Source organism: Oncorhynchus tshawytscha, linkage group LG09 (assembly GCF_018296145.1).
Source record: "Oncorhynchus tshawytscha isolate Ot180627B linkage group LG09, Otsh_v2.0, whole genome shotgun sequence".
NCBI lineage: Eukaryota > Metazoa > Chordata > Actinopteri > Salmoniformes > Salmonidae > Oncorhynchus > Oncorhynchus tshawytscha.
Genome location: NC_056437.1, coordinates 2,975,505 through 2,993,314, shown reverse-complemented (window position 1 = coordinate 2,993,314; position 17,810 = coordinate 2,975,505). Strand labels below are relative to the sequence as shown.

Here is a 17,810-nt window from a genome sequence, read left to right as displayed (position 1 = left end):
AACCAGTTCATTATGACTAGAGAAGCAGCTGAGATGGTGCTGTGTCCTGTCTAGTGGGTTAACCAGTTCATCATGACTAGAGAAGCAGCTGAGGTGGTGTCCTGTCTAGTGGGTTAATCATGTCATCATGACTAGAGAAGCAGCTGAGATGGTGTCCTTTCTAGTGGGTTAACCAGTTCATTATGACTAGAGAAGCAGCTGAGATGGTGTCCTGTCTAGTGGGTTAACCAGGTCATTATGACTGGGGCGGAGAAGCAGATGAGATGGTGTCCTGTCTAGTGGGTTAACCAGTTCATTATGACTAGAGAAGCAGCTGAGATGGTGTCCTATCTAGTGGGTTAACCAGTTCATTATGACAACAGAAGCAGCTGAGATGGTGTCCTGTCTAGTGGGTTAATCAGTTCATCATGACTAGAGAAGCAGCTGAGATGGTGTCCTGTCTAGTGGGTCAACCAGTTCATTATGACTAGAGAAGCAGCTGAGATGGTGTCCTGTCTAGTGGGTTAACCAGTTCATCATGACTAGAGAAGCAGCTGAGGTGGTGTCCTGTCTAGTGGGTTAATCATGTCATCATGACTAGAGAAGCAGCTGAGATGGTATCCTGTCTAGTGGGTTAACCAGTTCATTATGACTAGAGAAGCAGCTGAGATGGTGTCCTGTTTAGTGGGTTAACCAGTTCATTATGACTAGAGAAGCAGCTGAGATGGTGTCCTGTCTAGTGGGTTAACCAGTTCATTATGACTGGGGCGGAGAAGCAGATGAGATGGTGTCCTGTCTAGTGGGTTAACCAGTTCATTATGACTAGAGAAGCAGCTGAGGTGGTGTCCTGTCTAGTGGGTTAACCAGGTCATTATGACTAGAGAAGCAGCTGAGATGGTGTCCTGTCTAGTGGGTTAACCAGTTCATTATGACTAGAGAAGCAGCTGAGATGGTGTCCTGTTTATGTGGGTTAACCAGTTCATTATGACTAGAGAAGCAGCTGAGATGGTGTCCTGTCTAGTGGGTTAACCAGTTCATTATGACTGGGGCGGAGAAGCAGCTGAGGTGGTGTCCTGTCTAGTGGGTTAACCAGTTCATTATGACTAGAGAAGCAGCTGAGATGGTGTCCTGTCTAGTGGGTTAACCAGTTCATTATGACTAGAGAAGCAGCTGAGATGGTGTCCTGTCTAGTGGGTTAACCAGTTCATCATGACTAGAGAAGCAGCTGAGATGGTGATGTGTCCTGTCTAGTGGGTTAACCAGTTCATTATGACTAGAGAAGAAGCTGAGATGGTGCTGTGTCCTGTCTAGTGGGTTAACCAGTTCATCATGACTAGAGAAGCAGCTGAGGTGGTGTCCTGTCTAGTGGGTTAATCATGTCATCATGACTAGAGAAGCAGCTGAGATGGTGTCCTGTCTAGTGGGTTAACCAGTTCATTATGACTAGAGAAGCAGCTGAGATGGTGTCCTGTCTAGTGCGTTAACCAGGTCATTATGACTGGGGCGGAGAAGCAGATGAGATGGTGTCCTGTCTAGTGGGTTAACCAGTTCATTATGACTAGAGAAGCAGCTGAGGTGGTGTCCTGTCTAGTGGGTTAACCAGTTCATTATGACTAGAGTAGCAGCTGAGATGGTGTCCTGTCTAGTGGGTTAACCAGTTCATCATGACTAGAGAAGCAGCTGAGATGGTATCCTGTCTACTGGGTTAACCAGTTCATTATGACTGGGGCGGAGAAGCAGCTGAGATGGTGTCCTGTCTAGTGGGTTAACCAGTTCATTATGACTAGAGAAGCAGCTGAGATGGTATCCTGTCTAGTGGGTTAACCAGTTCATTATGACAACAGAAGCAGCTGAGATGGTGTCCTGTCTAGTGGGTTAACCAGTTCATCATGACTAGAGAAGCAGCTGAGATGGTGTCCTGTCTAGTGGGTTAACCAGTTCATTATGACTAGAGAAGCAGCTGAGATGGTGTCCTGTCTAGTGGGTTAACCAGTTCATCATGACTAGAGAAGCAGCTGAGATGGTGTCCTGTCTAGTGGGTTAACCAGTTCATCATGACTAGAGAAGCAGCTGAGATGGTATCCTGTCTAGTGGGTTAACCAGTTCATTATGACTAGAGAAGCAGCTGAGATGGTGTCCTGTTTAGTGGGTTAACCAGTTCATTATGACTAGAGAAGCAGCTGAGATGGTGTCCTGTCTAGTGGGTTAACCAGTTCATTATGACTGGGGCGGAGAAGCAGCTGAGGTGGTGTCCTGTCTAGTGGGTTAACCAGTTCATTATGACTAGAGAAGCAGCTGAGATGGTGTCCTGTCTAGTGGGTTAACCAGTTCATTATGACTAGAGAAGCAGCTGAGATGGTGTCCTGTCTAGTGGGTTAACCAGTTCATCATGACTAGAGAAGCAGCTGAGATGGTGATGTGTATTGTCTAGCGGGTTAACCAGTTCATTATGACTAGAGAAGCAGCTGAGATGGTGCTGTGTCCTGTCTAGTGGGTTAACCAGTTCATCATGACTAGAGAAGCAGCTGAGGTGGTGTCCTGTCTAGTGGGTTAACCAGTTCATTATGACTGGGGCGGAGAAGCAGCTGAGATGGTGTCCTGTCTAGTGGGTTAACCAGTTCATCATGACTAGAGAAGCAGCTGAGATGGTGTCCTGTCTAGTGGGTTAACCAGTTCATTATGACTGGGGCGGAGAAGCAGCTGAGGTGGTGTCCTATCTAGTGGGTTAATCATGTCATCATGGGACTAGAGAAGCAGCTGAGATGGTGTCCTGTCTAGTGGGTTAACCAGTTCATTATGACTAGAGAAGCAGCTGAGATGGTGTCCTGTCTAGTGGGTTAACCAGGTCATTATGACTAGAAAAGCAGCTGAGATGGTGTCCTGTCTAGTGGGTTAACCAGTTCATCATGACTAGAGAAGCAGCTGAGATGGTGTCCTGTCTAGTGGGTTAACCAGTTCATTATGACTGGGGCGGAGAAGCAGCTGAGATGGTGTCCTGTCTAGTGGGTTAACCAGTTCATTATGACTAGAGAAGCAGCTGAGATGGTATCCTGTCTAGTGGGTTAACCAGTTCATTATGACAACAGAAGCAGCTGAGATGGTGTCCTGTCTAGTGGGTTAACCAGTTCATCATGACTAGAGAAGCAGCTGAGATGGTGTCCTGTCTAGTGGGTCAACCAGTTCATTATGACTAGAGAAGCAGCTGAGATGGTGTCCTGTCTAGTGGGTTAACCAGTTCATCATGACTAGAGAAGCAGCTGAGATGGTGTCCTGTTTAGTGGGTTAACCAGTTCATTATGACTAGAGAAGCAGCTGAGATGGTGTCCTGTCTAGTGGGTTAACCAGTTCATTATGACTGGGGCGGAGAAGCAGCTGAGGTGGTGTCCTGTCTAGTGGGTTAACCAGTTCATTATGACTAGAGAAGCAGCTGAGATGGTGTCCTGTCTAGTGGGTTAACCAGTTCATTATGACTAGAGAAGCAGCTGAGATGGTGTCCTGTCTAGTGGGTTAACCAGTTCATCATGACTAGAGAAGCAGCTGAGATGGTGATGTGTACTGTCTAGCGGGTTAACCAGTTCATTATGACTAGAGAAGCAGCTGAGATGGTGCTGTGTCCTGTCTAGTGGGTTAACCAGTTCATCATGACTAGAGAAGCAGCTGAGGTGGTGTCCTGTCTAGTGGGTTAATCATGTCATCATGACTAGAGAAGCAGCTGAGATGGTGTCCTTTCTAGTGGGTTAACCAGTTCATTATGACTAGAGAAGCAGCTGAGATGGTGTCCTGTCTAGTGCGTTAACCAGGTCATTATGACTGGGGCGGAGAAGCAGATGAGATGGTGTCCTGTCTAGTGGGTTAACCAGTTCATTATGACTAGAGAAGCAGCTGAGGTGGTGTCCTGTCTAGTGGGTTAACCAGTTCATTATGACTAGAGTAGCAGCTGAGATGGTGTCCTGTCTAGTGGGTTAACCAGTTCATCATGACTAGAGAAGCAGCTGAGATGGTGTCCTGTCTAGTGGGTTCAACCAGTTCATTATGACTAGAGAAGCAGCTGAGATGGTGTCCTGTCTAGTGGGTTAACCAGTTCATCATGACTAGAGAAGCAGCTGAGGTGGTGTCCTGTCTAGTGGGTTAATCATGTCATCATGACTAGAGAAGCAGCTGAGATGGTATCCTGTCTAGTGGGTTAACCAGTTCATTATGACTAGAGAAGCAGCTGAGATGGTGTCCTGTTTAGTGGGTTAACCAGTTCATTATGACTAGAGAAGCAGCTGAGATGGTGTCCTGTCTAGTGGGTTAACCAGTTCATTATGACTGGGGCGGAGAAGCAGATGAGATGGTGTCCTGTCTAGTGGGTTAACCAGTTCATTATGACTAGAGAAGCAGCTGAGGTGGTGTCCTGTCTAGTGGGTTAACCAGGTCATTATGACTAGAGAAGCAGCTGAGATGGTGTCCTGTCTAGTGGGTTAACCAGTTCATCATGACTAGAGAAGCAGCTGAGATGGTATCCTGTCTAGTGGGTTAACCAGTTCATTATGACTGGGGCGGAGAAGCAGCTGAGATGGTGTCCTGTCTAGTGGGTTAACCAGTTCATTATGACTAGAGAAGCAGCTGAGGTGGTGTCCTATCTAGTGGGTTAATCATGTCATCATGACTAGAGAAGCAGCTGAGATGGTGTCCTGTCTAGTGGGTTAACCAGTTCATCATGACTAGAGAAGCCTTAAAGTTATTTTTCACGAAAATATCTCTGCCATATTCTTTGGGGTATCACATCTGTAAACATTATAATCATGAAGTGCGATGGAATTGTCATCAACAGAGATTTTAACCATGTTTCAGAGCACACTGAAAAGTCGGGATTTGTACATCCAACATGCCCATCTTGGATAATACTTTGTACATTCATAGCCCCATTGGCTCTGTTATCCCCGTTGGCTCTGTTATCCCCATTAGCTCAGTTAGCCCCATTAGCTCCGTTAGCCCCGTTAGCTCTGTTATCCCCGTTAGCTCTGTTATCCCCGTTGGCTCTGTTATCCCCGTTAGCTCTGTTATCCCCGTTAGCCCTGTTATCCCCGTTAGCTCTGTTAGCCCCGTTAGCTCTGTTAGCCCCATTAGCTCTGTTAGCCCCATCAGGCCCCGTTAGCTCTGTTATCCCCGTTAGCTCTGTTATCCCTGTTAGCTCCGTTATCCCCGTTAGCCCCATCAGCTCCGTTAGCTCCGTTATCCCTGTTAGCTCCTTTATCCCTGTTAGCTCCGTTATCCTTGTTAGCTCCGTTATCCATGTTAGCTCCATTATCCCTGTTAGCTCCGTTATCCCCGTTAGCCCCATCAGCTCCATTAGTTCCGTTATCCCTGTTAGCTCCGTTATCCCTGTTAGCTCCGTTATCCCTGTTAGCCCCATCAGCTCCGTTAGCTCCGTTATCCTTGTTAGCTCCGTTATCCCCGTTAGCCCCATCCGCTCCGTTTGCTCCGTTATCCCTGTTAGCTCCATTATCCCTGTTAGCTCCTTTATCTCCGTTAGCCCCATCAGCTCCGTTATCCCTGTTAGCTCCATCAGCTGCGTTAGCTCCGTTATCCCCGTTAACCCCATCAGCTCCAATATCCCTGTTAGCTCCGTAATCCCTGTTAGTTCAGTTATCCCCATTAGCCCCATCAGCTCGTTAGCTTCATTATCCCTGTTAGTTCCATTATCCCTGTTAGCTCCATTATCCCCGTTAGCCCCATCAGCTCCGTTATCCCCGTTAGCCCCATCATCTCCGTTATCCCCGTTAGCCCCATCAGCTCCGTTATCCCCGTTAGCCTCATCAGCTCCGTTAACCCCGTTAGCCCCATAAGCTCCGTTATCCCCGTTAGCTCCGTTATCCCTGTTAGCCCCATCAGCTCTGTTATCCCTGTTAGCTCCGTTATCCCTGTTAGCTCCGTTATCCATGTTAGCTCCATTATCCCTGTTAGCTCCATTATCCCTGTTAGCCCCATCAGCTCCGTTAGCTCCGTTATCCCCGTTAGCCCCATCCGCTCCGTTTGCTCCGTTATCCCTGTTAGCTCCATTATCCCTGTTAGCTCCGTTATCCCTGTTAGCTCCATTATCCCTGTTAGCTCCTTTATCCCCGTTAGCCCCATCAGCTCCGTTATCCCCATTAGCCCCATCAGCTCCGTTATCCCTGTTAGCCCCATCAGCTCCGTTATCCCTGTTAGCTCCGTAATCCCTGTTAGTTCCGTTATCCCCATTAGCCCCATCAGCTCCGTTAGCTCCATTATCCCTGTTAGTTCCGTTATCCCTGTTAGCTCCGTTATCCCCGTTATCCCCATCAGCTCCGTTATCCCCGTTAGCCCCATCAGCTCCGTTATCCCCGTTAGCCCCATCAGCTCCGTTATCCCCATTAGCCCCATCAGCTCCGTTAGCCCCATCAGCTCCGTTAGCCCTGTTAGTTCCGTTATCCCCTTTAGCCCCATCAGCTCCGTTAGCCCCATCATCTCCGTTAGCCCTGTTAGTTCCGTTATCCCCATTAGCCCCATCAGCTCCGTTATCCCCATTAGCCCCATCAGCTCCGTTATCCCCATTAGCCCCATCAGCTCCGTTATCCCCGTTAGCCCCATCAGCTCCGTTATCCCTGTTAGCCCCATCAGCTCCGTTATCCCTGTTAGCTCCGTTATCCCAGTTAGTTCCGTTATCCCCATTAGCCCCATCAGCTCCGTTATCCCCATTAGCCCCATCAGCTCCGTTATCCCTGTTAGCCCCATCAGCTCCGTTATCCCTGTTAGCTCCGTTATCCCCATTAGCCCCATCAGCTCCGTTATCCCTGTTAGCCCCATCAGCTCCGTTATCCCTGTTAGTTCCGTTATCCCCATTAGTCCCATCAGCTCCGTTATCCCTGTTAGCCCCATCAGCTCCGTTATCCCTGTTAGCCCCATCAGCTCCGTTATCCCTGTTAGCTCCGTTATCCCAGTTAGTTCCGTTATCCCCATTAGTCCCATCAGCTCCGTTAGCTCCGTTATCCCTGTTAGCTCCGTTAGTTATTAAAGTCTCCCGGAGAGTGTACAGTCTGGTTTTAGCACCCCTAGAATTGAGAGAATTTCCAGCAGTCAATACACAAAACTCATGTAGTAATAACAGGAATTACCTGGGGGCTTGGGCTGTCAGAGTCACTGGGTTAGTGACTGGGCTATGTTCCAAGACAGCCGCTGTGGTCCTCAGTCGCTTGGCTGTATTTGTCTTCATTTGAACAATCCAATCGCTTTCAAAACCGGTGGAAATAGCCACGTTCACTGTGGCACAGTATGTTTTCATTTAGAAATGGCAATTTATGTAACTAACCTTCTATTGTTACACTCATCAGCAGTACGTTTTATGGTCCCCCACGATGAAATTGAGAAGGGCACTATGAATCTGTCTCTGTACATTTGTTCATGTGTACGTCACACGATATCTCAGACACCACTGGGTGAATGATGCCTCATTCATGGGGGATGACATGTTACGATTGCCTTGTTTGTTCGTTTTTTTTGACAGGACCCGCTGTCCGTATTGATCACTGATGCTGATTAGACTGACTGTAATATTAAAGTGTAGGTATTTGATTAGACTGTCTGTAATATCTTAGTGCTGATTAAAGTGTAGGTATTTGATTAGACTGTCTGTCTCCTTCCTTACTCCATCAAGGTCAATGGAACGGAAGCTTCTCTCTTGTAACTAAGGCCGGTTCTCTTGTAACTAAGGGGCGATTTACCCTATACCTGGACTAAAACTCCACTTCAAATGGAGAATGTCCATTGGGTTTGCTTTGTCTGTCCAGGACTAGGCTTTATCTGTGTCTGGGAAACTGGTCCTAAGAGTTTTCGAAAAATAGCCTCTTTATAAACATCACCCAACTATTTTTTTATTTGACTTATGTTGGCTACTATGCTACTAGCCAACCAGGCCTAAATGCTTCTAGCCAACCAGGCCTAAATGCTACTAGCCAACCAGGCCTAAATACTACTAGCCAACCAGGCCTAAATACTACTAGCCAACCAGGCCTAAATGCTACTAGCCAACCAGGCCTAAATGCTACTAGCCAACCAGGCCTAAATGCTACTAGCCAACCAGGCCTAAATGCTACTAGCCAACCAGGCCTAAATACTACTAGCCAACCAGGCCTAAATACTACTAGCCAACCAGGCCTAAATACTACTAGCCAACCAGGCCTAAATACTACTAGCCAACCAGGCCTAAATACTACTAGCCAACCAGGCCTAAATGCTACTAGCCAACCAGGCCTAAATGCTACTAGCCAACCAGGCCTAAATGCTACTAGCCAACCAGGCCTAAATACTACTAGCCAACCAGGCCTAAATTGTACTAGCCAACCAGGCCTAAATACTACTAGCCAACCAGTCTTGGTTATATAAAGTGTTAGTAGTCATGCAGCTAACCACTACAAAGGCAGAGACCACACACATGGCTTATTGTCTCAGAGAGAGAGAGACCAGACACACAGCTTCATCAAATCAAATCAAATTTATTTATATAGCCCTTCGTACATCAGCTGATATCTCAAAGTGCTGTACAGAAACCCAGCCTAAAACCCCAAACAGCAAGCAATGCAGGTTTAGAAGCACGGTGGCTAGGAAAAACTCCCTAGAAAGGGCAAAACCTAGGAAGAAACCTAGAGAGGAACCAGGCTATGTGGGGTGACCAGTCCTCTTCTGGCTGTGCCGGGTGGAGATTATAACAGAACATGGCCAAGATGTTCAAATGTTCATAAATGACCAGCATGGTCGAATAATAATAAGGCAGAACAGTTGAAACTGGAGCAGCAGCACGGCCAGGTGGACTGGGGACAGCAAGGAGTCATCATGTCAGGTAGTCCTGGGGCATGGTCCTAGGGCTCAGGTCCTCCGAGAGAGAGAAAGAAAGAGAGAATTAGAGAGAGCATATGTGGGGTGGCCAGTCCTCTTCTGGCTGTGCCGGGTGGAGATTTGAACAGAACATGGCCAAGATGTTCAAATGTTCATAAATGACCAGCATGGTTGAATAATAATAAGGCAGAACAGTTGAAACTGGAGCAGCAGCATGGCCAGGTGGACTGGGGACAGCAAGGAGTCATCATGTCAGGTAGTCCTGGGGCATGGTCCTAGGGCTCAGGTCCTCCGAGAGAGAGAAAGAAAGAGAGAAGGAGATAATTAGAGAACGCACACTTAGATTCACACAGGACACCGAATAGGACAGGAGAAGTACTCCAGATATAACAAACTGACCCTAGCCCCCCGACACATAAACTACTGCAGCATAAATACTGGAGGCTGAGAGAGAGACCAGACACACAGCTTCATGTCTCAGAAAGAGTGACCAGACACACGGCTCAGAGGGAGAGATCAGACACACGGATCCATGTCTCAGAGAGATCAGACACACGGATCCATGTCTCAGAGAGACCAGACACACGGCTTCATGTCTCAGAGAGAGAGACCAGACACACGGCTTCATGTCTCAGAGAGAGAGACCAGACACACGGCTTCATGTCTCAGAGAGAGAGACCAGACACACGGCTCAGAGAGAGAGACCAGACACACAGCTTCATGTCTCAGAGAGAGCAGACACATGTTCTACCGTCTTTAGTTTCATCACAAATTAGTAACAAACCTTTTTTACTTTACCTTACCGTAACATCTCTCTCTCTGTGGTTAAAAAGGGATTTAACTTAAATTTCTGATAGTGGGCGAGAGAGTTTTATTTGTGTGTATTGTTGTGAATTGTTAGATATTACTCCACTAGTGGAGCTAGGAACACAAGCATTTCACTACACCTGCAATAACACCTGCAATACATGTATCACTAGCCACTTTAAACAATGCCACTTAATATAATGTTTACATACCCTACATTACTCATCTCATATGTATACTCGATACCATCTACTGCGTCTTGCCTATGCCGTTTTGTACCATCACTCATTCATATATATTTATATACATACTCTTCATCCCTTTACACTTGTGTGTATAAGGTAGTTGTTTTGAAATTGTTAGGTTAGATTACTCGTTGGTTATTACTGCATTGTCGGAACTAGAAGCACAAGCATTTCGCTACACTCTTATTAACATCTGCTAATCATGTGTATGTGACAAATAGAATTTGATTTGATATGTGTTTGTGACCAATAACATGTGATTTGTTTATAGCCTGGTACAGTTTAAGCGCCATCTTTGTTGTTGTTCTCCTGAGGTAGAATGTTTACAGTCACGATAACAGATGAAAAGAGAGGTAGAAGAGTCACAATTTGAGCATTGGGTATTTCAAGACGGGTGAACAATGGGTCAAGACTACCACTGCCATAGAGTCAACACACCATGTGCTGTTGAAGAGGCATACCCCCCCCCCTCTCAGGTATTTTTAGTTTAAAAAAAAAGAAACTCCAAAATAATCACAAAATAGCAAAGTCGGGTTGAAGCTCGCAGAAGCTAAGGTTAGGGTTTCTTCTAGACATACATTAAGCATGGTTCACATTGGCAGTTCTAAGTCCATTGTATTTGAGTTAGGTTAGGTTGTGTTTGAGTTAGGTCAGGTTGTATTTAGGTCAGGTTAGGTTGTGTTTGAGTTAGGTCAGGTTGTATTTAGGTCAGGTTAGGTTGTGTTTGAGTTAGGTCAGGTTGTATTTAGGTTAGGTCGTGTTTGAGTTAATTCAGGTTGTATTTAGGTCAGGTTAGGTTGTGTTTGATTTAGGTCAGGTTGTATTTAGGTTAGGTTAGGTTGTGTTTGAGTTAGGTTGATTAGGTTAAGTTGTGTTTGTGTTTGAGTTAGGTTGGGTTAGGTTGTATTTGAGTTAGGTTAGGTTGTGTTTGAGTTAGGTCAGGTTGTATTTAGGTTAGGGTTCCAGCCTGATATCTCCCTGATGTTGTCTCCCCAGCTGGTGATAATGGCAGGGACCGTCCTGCTGGCCTACTACTTTGAGCTGACCGACACGTTCGGCATCCACGTCCAGGGGTTCTTCTGCAACGATGCTGACCTGATGAAGCCGTACCCCGGGGTGGACGAGAGCAGCTTCATCCCTCCCCTCATCCTCTACTGCGTTGTCGCCGCCACTCCCACCATCATCGTGAGTACTGTCTGTGTCTGTGTCTGTCTGTCTGTCTGTCTGTCTGTCTGTCTGTCTGTCTGTCTGTCTGTCTGTGTGTCTGTCTGTCTGTCTGTCTGTCTGTCTGTCTGTCTGTCTGTCTGTCTGTCTGTCTGTCTGTCTGTCTGTCTGGCTGTGTGTCTGTCTGTGTGTCTGTGTGTCTGTCTGTCTGTCAGATTAGCTTTATTAGCATGAATGACAAGTCCACTGTTGCTCAAACTAATTGAGATGTAATTAACAGTAACAGGTATTACAAGAATGTATGAATGATAACAATGTGACGGTCTGAAAAGCATTTTACTTTGATGAGTAAAGAAACAAAGAAAAATATCTATATTGGGGCAATGACATCAGACAGTGTATACCTGTACCTGTAACAATATAGAACAGGTACAATGACATCAGACAGTGTTTACCTGTACCTGTAACAATATAGAACAGGTACAATGACATCAGACAGTGTTTACCTGTACCTGTAACAATATAGAACAGGTACAATGACATCAGACAGTGTTTACCTGTAACAACATAGAACAGGTACAATGACATCAGACAGTGTTTACCTGTAACAATATAGATCAGGTACAATGACATCAGACAGTGTTTACCTGTAACAATATAGAACAGGTACAATGACATCAGACAGTGTTTACCTGTACCTGTATCAACATAGATCAGGTACAATGACATCAGACAGTGTTTACCTGTAACAACATAGAACAGGTACAATGACATCAGACAGTGTTTACCTGTAACAACATAGAACAGGTACAATGACATCAGACAGTGTATACCTGTACCTGTAACAATATAGAACAGGTACAATGACTTCAGACAGTGTTTACCTGTAACAACATAGATCAGGTACAATGACATCAGACAGTGTTTACCTGTAACAACATAGAACAGGTACAATGACATCAGACAGTGTTTACCTGTAAAATATAGATTTCAGGTACAATGACATCAGACAGTGTATACCTGTACCTGTAACAACATAGAACAGGTACAATGACATCAGACAGTGTTTACCTGTAACAACATAGAACAGGTACAATGACATCAGACAGTGTTTACCTGTAACAACATAGAACAGGTACAATGACATCAGACAGTGTTTACCTGTAACAACATAGAACAGGTACAATGACATCAGACAGTGTTTACCTGTAACAACATAGAACAGGTACAATGACATCAGACAGTGTATACCTGTACCTGTAACAATATAGAACAGGTACAATGACATCAGACAGTGTTTACCTGTAACAATATAGATCAGGTACAATGACATCAGACAGTGTTTACCTGTAACAATATAGATCAGGTACAATGACATCAGACAGTGTTTACCTGTAACAATATAGATCAGGTACAATGACATCAGACAGTGTATACCTGTACCTGTAACAACATAGAACAGGTACAATGACATCAGACAGTGTTTACCTGTACCTGTAACAACATAGATCAGGTACAATGACATCAGACAGTGTTTACCTGTACCTGTAACAACATAGAACAGGTACAATGACATCAGACAGTGTTTACCTGTAACAATATAGATCAGGTACAATGACATCAGACAGTGTTTACCTGTAACAATATAGATCAGGTACAATGACATCAGACAGTGTATACCTGTCAACATAGAACAGGTACAATGACATCAGACAGTGTTTACCTGTAACAATATAGATCAGGTACAATGACATCAGACAGTGTTTACCTGTAACAACATAGAACAGGTACAATGACATCAGACAGTGTTTACCTGTACCTGTAACAACATAGATCAGGTACAATGACATCAGACAGTGTTTACCTGTACCTGTAACAACATAGAACAGGTACAATGACATCATCTATGGATGCATCTCTAGCTTCCTGTCTCTGTTCGTGACGGAAGCAGCTTTTTTCTCCTTCCCCGTTAAAGTACAGAGTCACTTTATTTCATTAGGAGTTAAGCACCTGTTCTTTTGAATCACTTTCTTACAAGTTGAACCCCTTTCTGGGACTTCTGTCTCCAGACACGAAGATGCTTTTATCTGTGCTCCTTTATCTTTAGTTGTTTTCGGTATTTAATGAATAGATGTGTTAATTAATACAACAGAAAAGATCAATACATCAACCTAATTTCTCTTTAAATATGTATTTCTACGTGTGATTGTGACTGCTATTTTCACTGTCTTTTGACTTTGGCTATGGATATTTAAGATCATTTGTTAGTGTTTACGTGAGATTTGGTGCATGGAAGTGGCTGGAGTTTTCAGAGGGTTAAGGATAGCTGCACCAGGGTTCGCATAGAGGTTACGTCTGCAAGGTTCCACCAAGGGTCACATAGAGGTTACGTCAGTAAGGTTCCACCAAGGGTCACATAGAGGTTACGTCAGCAAGGTTCCACCAAGGGTCACATAGAGGTTACGTCAGTAAGGTTCCACCAAGGGTCACATAGAGGTTACGTCAGTAAGGTTCCACCAAGGGTCACATAGAGGTTACGTCAGTAAGGTTCCACCAGGGGTCACATAGAGGTTACGTCAGTAAGGTTCCACCAAGGGTCACATAGAGGTTACATCAGTAAGGTTCCACCAGGGGTCACATAGAGGTTACATCAGTAAGGTTCCAACAGGGGTCACATAGAGGTTACATCAGTAAGGTTCCACCAGGGGTCACATAGAGGTTACGTCAGTAAGGTTCCACCAGGTGTCACATAGAGGTTACGCCAGTAAGGTTCCACCAGGGGTCACATAGAGGTTACGTCTGTAAGGTTCCACCAGGGGTCGCATAGAGGTTACGTCAGTAAGGTTCCACCAGGGGTCACATAGAGGTTACATCAGTAAGGTTCCACCAGGTGTCGCCAGTGGTTACATCAGCAAGGTTCCACCAGGGGTCACATAGATGTTACATCAGTAAAGTTCCACCAGATGTCACATAGAGTTACATCAGTAAGGTTCCACCAGGGTCGCCAGTGGTTACATCAGTAAGGTTCCACCAGGGGTCGCATAGAGGTTACATCAGTAAGGTTCCACCAGGGGTCACATATAGGTTACATCAGTAAGGTTCCACCAGGGGTCACATAGAGGTTACATCAGTAAGGTTCCACCAGGGGTCGTCAGTGGTTACATCAGTAAGGTTCCAACCGGGGTCGTCAGTGGTTACATCAGTAAGGTTCCACCAGGTGTCGCCAGTGGTTACATCAGTAAGGTTCCACCGGGGGTCACATAGAGGTTACATCAGTAAGGTTCCACCAGGGGTCGCCAGTGGTTACATCAGTAATGTTCCACCAGGTGTCGCCAGTGGTTACATCAGTAAGGTTCCACCGGGGGTCACATAGAGGTTACATCAGTAAGGTTCCACCAGGTGTCGCCAGTGGTTACATCAGTAAGGTTCCACCGGGGGTCGTCAGTGGTTACATCAGTAAGGTTCCAACAGGGGTCGCCAGTGGTTACATCAGTAAGGTTCCACCGGGGGTCGTCAGTGGTTACATCAGTATGGTTCCAACAGGGGTCGCCAGTGTCTAGGCTATCAGTTCGCATCGGAATTTGGACACCGTATTGATCCTAATTTGTAATTAACATTGTTAATATAATCAGTTACTGCCACCATGTTTACACAGACACAGTGTCACACTAAGGGTATATTCAATGAGGTATTTCCATGTACCTTTAGCTGAGTGTCGTCTGGTCCAGTGGGGAGACAAGGCGGAGTGGTGGGCGGGGGAACGGGGGGGGTCAGTGGTCCTGGTGTTGGAGCTTTCAGTCAAAGGGCTGCTTGCTCTCGTAGGAGGTCACACGTCCTCTCGCTGTTCTTTCTCCGTTCAGTTCTCAATTCGTTCAGTCCAAGGAGATAAACGTTTGTTATGACACACTGGTGTTCGATACAACGTTTGGGTCCCTTCTGAGAGAGATAGGAAACTCAGCGGTTCGTTGTGAGGGATCGGAGTGTGTTGTTCAGCACAAGTTCCTCTCGGGTGATTACGGTCAGAGTTGTGTTATGTTTCCCAAGCTCTGAATCATTGAACCTCTAAGGTGGTGGCCAACACACCTCCCAAAGCACCGATCTGACTTTTGGTGAGTAAGACCTCGTTATTATTTAGGGAGACTCACAGAGGGCATGCTCTGAGGGCTGATCTGTGTCATTGGGAGCCGCCCAGTTGATTTGTAAGGAGTCAAAATGGCAACGTTCATATGATATGAAACAGGAGATTTTTCTCATACGTGTTCACAGAATGACAAAAGGTGTCTTGAACAATGAAAACTATCTTCAGGGTGGAATACATAGTCTATAAACATGTCTCTGGTCAGGTCTGTACCTTTCATATTTCAGTCAAACACGTATTACAGAAAAGTAGAAACATTTATATTCGGGTTGTTACAACAGTTCAAGAGCCCAACATTTTTAAATGATATGTCCTTTTCTTTTCTCTGGGCCATGTCCTCTTTGTTGCAGAGAGAAAGGGGAGAGAAGGGTTCCTTTTTTGGAACATAGCAGTGAACCCCCTCCTCTTCCGACATGTAGGCCATAAAGGGGCTCTGATAATGACCTTCAGCAGACCATTCCAGAACATCTGTTTTGTTTGTCTTGTGATAGGCTTGATTAAAGGACGCCGATTAGAGTATGTTGGCACGTAATGTCATGAGTTATCCAGTCGTGGGCTTCCGACAGAACAACTGGGTAAAAAAATATATCATTTTCAAGTCCTCATGTAGAAAGCACTGAGACGCCGATCAGTTTTTATTACTTCAGAGAATCAACACTAGAGGGCATTGTTTCTACACTCCTGTGATCACTGCACCACACCCCCTGGTTTCAGAAGACAAATTATCCTGACGCCTCTGAAAAATCAAGCCATTGTCACATCCCCCCTCTCTCTATATATATATTGTAACATCCCCCCCTCTCTCTTTATTGTAACATCCCCCCCTCTCTCTCTTTATTGTAACATCCCCCTCTCTCTTTATTGTAACATCCCCCTCTCTCTTTATTGTCACATCACCCCCCCTCTCTCTCTTTATTGTAACATCCCCCTCTCTCTCTCTTTATTGTCACATCCCCCTCTCTCTCTCTTTATTGTCACATCCCCCTCTCTCTTTATTGTAACATCCCCCTCTCTCTCTCTTTATTGTAACATCCCCCTCTCTCTCTCTTTATTGTAACATCCCCCCTCTCTCTCTTTATTGTAACATCCCCCCTCTCTCTCTCTTTATTGTCACATCCCCCTCTCTCTTTATTGTAACATCCCCCTCTCTCTCTCTTTATTGTGACATCCCCCCTATCTCTCTCTTTATTGTAACATCCCCCCTCTCTCTTTATTGTAACATCCCCCTCTCTCTCTATTTATTGTAACATCCCCCTCTCTCTTTATTGTCACATCCCCCCTCTCTCTCTTTATTGTCACATCCCCCTCTCTCTCTCTTTATTGTCACATCCCCCTCTCTCCCCCTCTCTCTCTCTTTATTGTGACATCCCCCTCTCTCTCTCTTTATTGTCACAGCCCCCTATCTCTCTCTTTATTGTAACATCCCCCTCTCTCTTTATTGTAACATCCCCCTCTCTCTCTATTTATTGTAACATCCCCCTCTCTCTTTATTGTCACATCCCCCTCTCTCTCTCTTTATTGTCACATCCCCCTCTCTCTCTCTTTATTGTCACATCCCCCCTCTCTCTCTTTATTGTCACATCCCCCTCTCTCTCTCTTTATTGTCACATCCCCCTCTCTCTCTCTTTATTGTCACATCCCCCCCTATTGTCACTCTCTCTCTTTATTGTCACATCCCCCTCTCTCTTATTGTAACATCCCCCTCTCTCTCTCTATATTGTAACATCCCCCTCTCTCTTTATTGTCACATCCCCCCTCTCTCTTTATTGTCACATCCCCCTCTCTCTTTATTGTCACATCCCCTCTCTCTCTTTATTGTCACATCCCTCTCTCTTTATTGTAACATCCCCCTCTCTCTTTATTGTCACATCCCCCCCTCTCTCTTTATTGTCACATCCCCCCTCTCTCTTTATTGTCACATCCCCCTCTCTCTTTATTGTAACATCCCCCTCTCTCTTTATTGTAACATCCCCCATCTCTCTCTTTATTGTAACACATCCCCCTCTCTCTTTATTGTCACATCCCCCTCCCCCCCTCTCTCTCTTTATTGTCACATCCCCCCCCCTCTTTATTGAAACATCTTTATTGTCACATCCCCTCTCTCTCTCTTTATTGTAACATCCCCCCTCTCTCTCTTTATTGTCACATCCCCCTCTCTCTCTCTTTATTGTAACATCCCCCCTCTCTCTCTATATTGTAACATCCTCCCCCCTCTCTCTCTTTATTGTAACATCCCCCTCTCTCTTAGTGAACTCAAACACTGTTTTAAGTTATGAAGAATCCCTCTGATATCTAATAACACTGTCTGGTGGTAATAGAAAAAGCAATAAAACACAATGAATAAAATGTTGTTTCTATTTTCTCCTTCACTAGTGGGGGTTTGTTGCGTGGATGTGGACTAGTGGGGGTTTGTTGCATGGATGTGGACTAGTGGGGGTTTGTTGCATGGATGTGGACTAGTGGGGGTTTGGGGGTTTGTTGCGTGGATGTGGACTAGTGGGGGTTTGTTGCATGGATGTGGACTAGTGGGGGTTTGTTGCATGGATGTGGACTAGGACTAGGGGGTTTGTTGCATGGATGTGGACTAGTGGGGGTTTGTTGCATGGATGTGGACTAGTGGGGGTTTGTTGCATGGATGTGGA

The 17,810-nt window shown here is 45.5% G+C and overlaps 1 protein-coding gene across 1 annotated transcript in view; it reads left to right on the top strand.

Moving 5' to 3' along the window:
- Positions 1 to 17,810, top strand: part of LOC112259473 (phospholipid phosphatase-related protein type 1) — a 144,016-nt gene that overhangs the window by 56,599 nt on the left and 69,607 nt on the right. Inside the window, exon 3 of the mRNA XM_042326368.1 lies at positions 10,863 to 11,051. Coding sequence (XP_042182302.1) covers positions 10,863 to 11,051 — 189 coding nt within the window. The remainder of the gene's footprint in view (positions 1 to 10,862; positions 11,052 to 17,810) is intronic.